The sequence below is a fragment of the Oncorhynchus keta genome, chromosome 27 (assembly GCF_023373465.1).
Source record: "Oncorhynchus keta strain PuntledgeMale-10-30-2019 chromosome 27, Oket_V2, whole genome shotgun sequence".
Taxonomy (NCBI): domain Eukaryota; kingdom Metazoa; phylum Chordata; class Actinopteri; order Salmoniformes; family Salmonidae; genus Oncorhynchus; species Oncorhynchus keta.
Window position 1 is genome coordinate 8,654,101 of NC_068447.1, and position 9,208 is coordinate 8,663,308.

At 46.2% G+C, this 9,208-nt stretch overlaps 1 protein-coding gene across 1 annotated transcript in view; it reads right to left on the reverse strand.

Annotated features, from left to right (window-relative positions):
* LOC118382567 (CXXC-type zinc finger protein 1-like) overlaps positions 1-6,250 on the reverse strand; it is a 33,807-nt gene extending 27,557 nt beyond the window's left edge. Inside the window, exons 1-4 of the mRNA XM_052481540.1 lie at positions 6,081-6,250; positions 5,303-5,421; positions 4,849-4,949; positions 4,212-4,651 (exon numbers count right to left, since the gene is read on the reverse strand). Of these exons, the coding sequence (XP_052337500.1) occupies positions 4,212-4,651; positions 4,849-4,949; positions 5,303-5,421; positions 6,081-6,083 (663 nt within the window). The 5' untranslated portion in view covers positions 6,084-6,250. The remainder of the gene's footprint in view (positions 1-4,211; positions 4,652-4,848; positions 4,950-5,302; positions 5,422-6,080) is intronic.
* Between the last annotated feature and the right edge of the window lie 2,958 nt (positions 6,251-9,208).

Consider the following 9,208-nt stretch of genomic DNA (forward strand, 5'->3'; position numbering starts at 1 on the left):
AAGACACAAGCGGAGAGCCCAGCCAACAGAGAGTTGTAGTGGTTTGAAGACACAAGCAGGGAGCCCAGCCAACAGAGAGTTGTAGTGGTTTGAAGACACAAGCGGAGAGCCCAGCCAACAGAGAGTTGTAGTAGTTTGAAGACACAAGCGGAGAGCCCAGCCAACAGAGAGTTGTAGTAGTTTGAAGACACAAGCGGAGAGCCCAGCCAACAGAGAGTTGTAGTGGTTTGAAGACACAAGCAGAGAGCCCAGCCAACAGAGAGTTGTAGTGGTTTGAAGACACAAGCAGAGAGCCCAGCCAACAGAGAGTTGTAGTGGTTTGAAGACACAAGCAGAGAGCCCAGCCAACAGAGAGTTGTAGTAGTTTGAAGACACAAGCAGAGAGCCCAGCCAACAGAGAGTTGTAGTGGTTTGAAGACACAAGCAGAGAGCCCAGCCAACAGAGAGTTGTAGTGGTTTGAAGACACAAGCAGGGAGCCCAGCCAGCCCAGCCAACAGAGAGTTGTAGTGGTTTGAAGACACAAGCAGAGAGCCCAGCCAACAGAGAGTTGTAGTGGTTTGAAGACACAAGCGGAGAGCCCAGCCAACAGAGAGTTGTAGTAGTTTGAAGACACAAGCAGAGAGCCCAGCCAACAGAGAGTTGTAGTGGTTTGAAGACACAAGCAGGGAGCCCAGCCAGCCCAGCCAACAGAGAGTTGTAGTAGTTTGAAGACACAAGCAGAGAGCCCAGCCAACAGAGAGTTGTAGTAGTTTGAAGACACAAGCGGAGAGCCCAGCCAACAGAGAGTTGTAGTGGTTTGAAGACACAAGCAGGGAGCCCAGCCAGCCCAGCCAACAGAGAGTTGTAGTGGTTTGAAGACACAAGCAGAGAGCCCAGCCAACAGAGAGTTGTAGTGGTTTGAAGACACAAGCAGGGAGCCCAGCCAACAGAGAGTTGTAGTGGTTTGAAGACACAAGCGGAGAGCCCAGCCAACAGAGAGTTGTAGTGGTTTGAAGACACAAGCGGAGAGCCCAGCCAACAGAGAGTTGTAGTGGTTTGAAGACACAAGCGGAGAGCCCAGCCAACAGAGAGTTGTAGTGGTTTGAAGACACAAGCAGGGAGCCCAGCCAACAGAGAGTTGTAGTAGTTTGAAGACACAAGCAGGGAGCCCAGCCAGCCCAGCCAACAGAGAGTTGTAGTGGTTTGAAGACACAAGCAGGGAGCCCAGCCAACAGAGAGTTGTAGTGGTTTGAAGACACAAGCAGGGAGCCCAGCCAACAGAGAGTTGTAGTGGTTTGAAGACACAAGCAGGGAGCCCAGCCAACAGAGAGTTGTAGTAGTTTGAAGACACAAGCAGGGAGCCCAGCCAGCCCAGCCAACAGAGAGTTGTAGTGGTTTGAAGACACAAGCAGAGAGCCCAGCCAACAGAGAGTTGTAGTGGTTTGAAGACACAAGCAGGGAGCCCAGCCAGCCCAGCCAACAGAGAGTTGTAGTAGTTTGAAGACACAAGCAGGGAGCCCAGCCAACAGAGAGTTGTAGTAGTTTGAAGACACAAGCAGGGAGCCCAGCCAGCCCAGCCAACAGAGAGTTGTAGTGGTTTGAAGACACAAGCAGGGAGCCCAGCCAGCCCAGCCAACAGAGAGTTGTAGTAGTTTGAAGACACAAGCAGAGAGCCCAGCCAACAGAGAGTTGTAGTGGTTTGAAGACACAAGTGGGGGAGCCCAGCCAACAGAGAGTTGTAGTAGTTTGAAGACACAAGCAGGGAGCCCAGCCAACAGAGAGTTGTAGTGGTTTGAAGACACAAGCAGAGAGCCCAGCCAACAGAGAGTTGTAGTGGTTTGAAGACACAAGCAGAGAGCCCAGCCAACAGAGAGTTGTAGTGGTTTGAAGACACAAGCAGGGAGCCCAGCCAACAGAGAGTTGTAGTGGTTTGAAGACACAAGCAGAGAGCCCAGCCAACAGAGAGTTGTAGTAGTTTGAAGACACAAGCAGAGAGCCCAGCCAACAGAGAGTTGTAGTGGTTTGAAGACACAAGCAGGGAGCCCAGCCAACAGAGAGTTGTAGTGGTTTGAAGACACAAGCAGAGAGCCCAGCCAACAGAGAGTTGTAGTGGTTTGAAGACACAAGCAGAGAGCCCAGCCAACAGAGAGTTGTAGTGGTTTGAAGACACAAGCAGAGAGCCCAGCCAACAGAGAGTTGTAGTAGTTTGAAGACACAAGCAGAGAGCCCAGCCAACAGAGAGTTGTAGTGGTTTGAAGACACAAGCAGGGAGCCCAGCCAGCCCAGCCAGCAGAGAGTTGTAGTGGTTTGAAGACACAAACAGAGAGCCCAGCCAATAGAGAGTTGTAGTGGTTTGAAGACACAAGCGGAGAGCCCAGCCAACAGAGAGTTGTAGTGGTTTGAAGACACAAGCGGGGAGCCCAGCCAACAGAGAGTTGTAGTAGTTTGAAGACACAAGCAGGGAGCCCAGCCAACAGAGAGTTGTAGTAGTTTGAAGACACAAGCAGGGAGCCCAGCCAACAGAGAGTTGTAGTGGTTTGAAGACACAAGCGGAGAGCCCAGCCAACAGAGAGTTGTAGTAGTTTGAAGACACAAGCAGAGAGCCCAGCCAACAGAGAGTTGTAGTAGTTTGAAGACACAAGCAGGGAGCCCAGCCAGCCCAGCCAACAGAGAGTTGTAGTGGTTTGAAGACACAAGCGGAGAGCCCAGCCAGCCCAGCCAACAGAGAGTTGTAGTGGTTTGAAGACACAAGCGGAGAGCCCAGCCAACAGAGAGTTGTAGTGGTTTGAAGGAACAAGCAGGGAGCCCAGCCAACAGAGAGTTGTAGTGGTTTGAAGGTACAAGGCCAGGGATCAGATTTAACCGTTCAGACACAAAGCGCATGGCCAGGAATCAGATTTGACCGTTCAGACACAAGGTCCATGGCCAGGAATCAGATTTGACCGTTCAGACACAAAGCGCATGGCCAGGAATCAGATTTGACCGTTCAGACACAAGGTCCATGGCCAGGAATCAGATTTGACCGTTCAGACACAAAGCGCATGGCCAGGAATCAGATTTGTATACGAGTGAGTCCACAGAGTCAGTATACAGAGTGAGTCCACAGAGGGAGTCCACAGAGTGAGTCCACAGAGTGAGTCCACAGAGTGAGTCCACAGAGTGAGTCCACAGAGTCAGTATACAGAGTGAGTCCACAGAGGGAGTCCACAGAATGAGTCCACAGAATGAGTCCACAGAATGAGTCCACAGAGGGAGTCCACAGAATGAGTCCACAGAATGAGTCCACAGAGGGAGTCCACAGAGTCAGTATACAGAGTGAGTCCACAGAGGGAGTCCACAGAATGAGTCCACAGAGGGAGTCCACAGAGGGAGTCCACAGAGTCAGTATACAGAGTGAGTCCACAGAGGGAGTCCACAGAGTGAGTCCACAGAGGGAGTCCACAGAGGGAGTCCACAGAGTCAGTATACAGAGGGAGTCCACAGAGTGAGTCCACAGAGTCAGTATACAGAGTGAGTCCACAGAGGGAGTCCACAGAATGAGTCCACAGAATGAGTCCACAGAGGGAGTCCACAGAGTCAGTATACAGAGTGAGTCCACAGAGGGAGTCCACAGAGTGAGTCCACAGAGGGAGTCCACAGAGTCAGTATACAGAGGGAGTCCACAGAGTGAGTCCACAGAGTGAGTCCACAGAGGGAGTCCACAGAGTCAGTATACAGAGGGAGTCCACAGAGGGAGTCCACAGAGTGAGTCCACAGAGGGAGTCCACAGAGTCAGTATACAGAGGGAGTCCACAGAGTGAGTCCACAGAGGGAGTCCACAGAGTCAGTATACAGAGGGAGTCCACAGAGTGAGTCCACAGAGTCAGTATACAGAGTGAGTCCACAGAGGGAGTCCACAGAGGGAGTCCACAGAGTCATTATTGGGTATTGTGATGTCATTATGGGGTATTGTGATGTCATTATGGGGTATTGTGATGTCATTATGGGGTATTGTGATGTCAATATGGGGTATTGTGATGTCATTATGGGGTATTGTGATGTCATTATGGGGTATTGTGATGTCATTATGGGGTATTGTGATGTCATTATGGGGTATTGTGTATAGGCCAGTGACCAAAACAAATCTACATTTAATCCATTTTAATTTCAGGCTGTAACACAACAACATGTGGAAAATGTCAAGGGGTGTGAATACTTTCTGTATATGATCGGGGGAATTGTTGGTTGTTACCCGTGAACCTCGGCGGTGTTCTATATTCAGGTCTGGAGTGTGATGCTGCTTCTCTGTCTCCTCCTGGTCTCCCGTCTCCTTCTCCGTCTTCTCCTGGTCTCCCGTCTCCTTCTCCTCCTGGTCTCCCGTCTCCTTCTCCTCCTGGTCTCCCGTCTCCTTCTCCGTCTTCTCCTGGTCTCCCGTCTCCTTCTTCTCCTGGTCTCCCGTCTCCTTCTTCCCCCGGTCTCCCGTCTCCTTCTTCTCCTGGTCTCCCGTCTCCTTCTTCTCCTGGTCTCCCGTCTCCTTCTTCCCCTGGTCTCCCGTCTCCTTCTTCTCCTGGTCTCCCGTCTCCTTCTTCCCCTGGTCTCCCGTCTCCTTCTTCCCCCGGTCTCCCGTCTCCTTGTCCGTCTTCTCCTTGGTCTTCTTGGGACGATACTTTATCTCCAGGGTCCCGTCTTTGGCTAGATAACAACACAAGAATCAGTGGGTTTAATTCATTTCAATGATTGGATGTACATATCCCTTCAAGACTTCTTCATTGGCCGTTTCATTTTAGATCACAAAAGGAGTGCCATGGTTTTCGTGTTTTGTCTCTTTTTCTCGACAGGTCTGCATTGTTTGGTTATCATCACATTACTAAAACAGAGGACAGACTTACCACGACATTTCCCACAGTACCACACCCGGATGACTTTAGCTGCCTTCTCTGATATGCCGATGCAGTCACCATGAAACCACTCGTTACAGCAGTCACAACCACTGCAGAGACAGAGGAAACACATATATGAGAGAGAGAGAGAGAGAGAGGAGAGGAGAGGAGAGGAGAGGAGAGGAGAGGAGAGGAGAGGAGAGGAGAGGAGAGGAGAGGAGAGGAGAGGAGAGGAGAGGAGAGGAGAGAGAGGAGAGGAGAGGAGAGGAGGAGAGGAGAGGAGAGGAGAGGAGAGGAGAGGAGAGAGAGAGAGAGAGAGAGAGAGAGAGAGAGAGAGAGAGAGAGAGAGAGAGAGACAGACAGACAGACAGACAGACAGACAGACAGACAGACAGACAGACAGACAGACAGACAGACAGACAGACAGACAGACAGACAGACAGACAGACAGTTAGTTAGTTACATCATGAAGCAGTTGATGTCAGGTCTGCGACAGATACAGTAGACAGGTGCGTTTCCCCCCTCCATCATAGGTCCAATAGGTCTGTCAGGGGCTGGGTCGAGGGCTGATACCTCACTGTCCTGAGGGGTAGAGGAGCAGAAGCAACATTTGATACATCCGGAGTGTGTGTGTGTGTGTGTGTGTGTGTGTGTGTGTGTGTGTGTGTGTGTGTGTGTGTGTGTGTGTGTGTGTGTGTGTGTGTGTGTGTGTGTGTATTTGCCCATGGTGATGGTAGCCTAAATTTGCTCAAGTCTTATCATGTCAACAAAGATTAGAGGAAGAATCAATATTTAGTAAAGAAAAAACGATAATAGATTGACTAAAGGAAATTGGAATTTGGCTTTAGGTATCCATATTAAAAAGTATATTATTAAAATGTGTATTCATCTTGTTGCTCGGTGGTAACACTGGCAGCCCAATTTTGATCTTCCACTAAAATAATATTTTGACCAATCAAATCAGCTCTTTGCCAATATTTCGACAAAATGTTGTTAATATTTAATTAGGCTGCTTGTGTAAACTTTGATTTGTTTTTTATTTGACTTTGAACGAATGAATTAATGAATGAAGGTATATCAGAATTTTGAACATGAAACGACCATGACTAGAAAAACGAATATAAACCTGGTTTGCGATGCAGAATTACACATCCACACATCACCGTATCATCCCGCTTTTGTGAAGATGGACAATGCTCCATGACTAGATGCTGAAAATGACGAGATGCTCTTTCACTTACCATGATGACTGGGGATCGCGTTGGGCGAGACACTTACAGAAAAGCCGGGTAGAGTAGAGAAATAATGTCCAACCAATGCATGAGAAAATAAAACATTTGATTTCACATTTAGATGTTTTGATTTAGCACGATTTTGGTTCAAAACATCTGCAGAAAATGGTTGCTTCCGGTTCCTCCTTCTTTGGTTATTGTCAAAGCGAGCCACAAGTAGCCTTTTGAGGTAGCGCGCCACCTGCTGTTTGTTAGGAGATAATGCAAGTCCAATTTCTACAACTCTGATCTGAAAAGTATTGCGTACCACCCCAACATGAAACAATACAAAAATATATATATATTTTTCCCGGACGTTAAAATCAGGTTCATTTAGGTGCTCAAAAATACGTATTTTACCTATCTTTCAGGACGTTGAAAATACATATTTTTATTCATTGGGGATCGAGGATAGAGCCAAATATCAACTTCACATACATTTTCAATGAGGTAATCGTTATATCACAACACTTTTTTGAAACCTCTTAGTATTGGAAAGAGGAGGCAACTGGAGGTCGCAACAGAACATTTTATTATTGTTCACTTCTGCCTCTACCAGCTTTTTACAAAAGGCTTAAAAACAACTGGCAGCAATGATATTGAAAGCAACTCAGGCAACTGAATAAACCAACAAACGAATTAAACTACAATAACATTCTCAGTAAGTCCGGACAAAGTTGAATTACTGTTTAATCAACGGCTGCCACGCCTCACTTTTCTCCACACCCCGAAAATAAACAACAATAAATCAGATGTGTTATTATGCGGCTCTTTGTTGATAAACGCACTGTCCGCTCTCCCTTGAGGCTTTCCCAAGTACCCAAGAGACCAGACCGACTCAGATCTCTCGCTCAGATCATGTCCGAGCCTCGGAGTGGACAGTGAAACACACGCGCGCTCAGATCATGTCCGAGCCTCGGATTGGACAGTGAAACACACGCGCGCTCAGATCATGTCCGAGCCTCGGATTGGACAGTGAAACACACGCGCGCTCAGATCATGTCCGAGCCTCGGATTGGACAGTGAAACACACGCGCGCTCAGATCATGTCCGAGCCTCTGATTGGACAGTGAAACACACGCTCTCGCCTACAGGTGACGGGGAGATGTTTAATTTCTCTCTCATGCCATCATGGCTGAATTCTGCACAAATTCATACTATTATGTGTCCAGGTTAACCGTGGGACGTCCCTCATTAATAAACAAACCTTCGGTTAAAGTCATGGTTATTGCATCATTTTCAGATCTATTAGAAGCGATTAATATACGAAACAACAATGTAATTTAACCAATTGACTGGCCAGAGATCAGAGTATTCATCAGCAAAGACGCAGTGCAAACTGATCATATTTTAGACAACAAAAGTGAAGGGAAAATGATTGATGAAATCGAAGTGTGTCAGCTGTATGGGGATTTGCGATTCATAATTTACATTTTACCGGTACTACCAGTAGTAGTAGTAGGCCAACCGGTAACCAGGAAGGAAGGCGTCTGCAGAGAACAGTCAACATGTTCAACAAAGTACATCGCCAGAGGAACACACTCACTTCGAGCAGATCAGCAGGTCGGGGAGGCTTTTCGTGGCAGCGGGACGAAACCAATCGAAGAAGGATGCGGTGAGGAAGTACAGTTCCCGCTCAGCCCAGTCAAAACTGTTCGCTGCTCTGGCCCCCCAATGGTGGAACAAACTCCCTCACGACGCCAGGACAGCGGAGTCAATCACCACCTTCCGGAGACACCTGAAACCCCACCTCTTTAAGGAATACCTAGGATAGGATAAAGTAATCCTTCTCACCCCCCTTAAAATATTTAGATGCACTATTGTAAAGTGGCTGTTCCACTGGATGTCATAAGGTGAATGCACCAATTTGTAAGTCGCTCTGGATAAGAGCGTCTGCTAAATGACTTAAATGTAAATGTAAATGTGAGCAAAGTTACTGGGCTCGAATTTAGTCCAGCTTACTCTATATAGATTGATGCTTCTAATTGTGCATGTTATAAACATTTATTTTTTTGATGATGATGATGATGATGAAAGGTTATACTCTATGGTTGGATTTATATAATAATTTTGTTGGCAGACCTAACTTGATTGACCCTCTTTCTAAAAGGCCTAGTCTATGAGAGGCCTAATAAATATGTGTATGAATATTCTGTTAACGCCTATAAGCTTTAGAGATGCATTCAGTTAATGAACTCATTATTTTAGTTCGATTACAATGATTTATTTTCAATCATTGTTGAATTTGTTAGACTTTACAATTACGTAGAACTGATAATACATTACTTTTTTTTCTATAATTTTTGAATTTGACAGAAATTCTATTCTATTATGCTGGGCTGGGCTGCTTATACATTATATGTAAATAAATGCTTATTAATGTTCATTCGTATATTAATAATAATAACCGGGAATATCAGTCTGAAAGTGAATATTTCTCCTTTTGTTCATGTCCATATAGCCGAGGACATTATTATTATTTATTATTATTATTATTATTATTATTATTATTATTATTATTATTATTCCTTATCCACTTCGTGTAATTATTTTATTTCTTTTTTCTCTCGCCTCACTTTTTCTGGGGGGGAAAGGTGATCTGGTCTACCTGGTTAAATAAAGGTGATCTGGCCTACCTGGTTAAATAAAGGTGATCTGGCCTACCTGGTTAAATAAAGGTGATCTGGTCTACCTGGTTAAATAAAGGTGATCTGGCCTACCTGGTTAAATAAAGGTGATCTGGCCTACCTGGTTAAATAAAGGTGATCTGGCCTACCTGGTTAAATAAAGGTGATCTGGCCTACCTGGTTAAATAAAGGTGATCTGGTCTACCTGGTTAAATAAAGGTGATCTGGTCTACCTGGTTAAATAAAGGTGATCTGGCCTACCTGGTTAAATAAAGGTGATCTGGCCTACCTGGTTAAATAAAGGTGATCTGGTCTACCTGGTTAAATAAAGGTGATCTGGCCTACCTGGTTAAATAAAGGTGATCTGGTCTACCTGGTTAAATAAAGGTGATCTGGCCTACCTGGTTAAATAAAGGTGATCTGGCCTACCTGGTTAAATAAAGGTGATCTGGTCTACCTGGTTAAATAAAG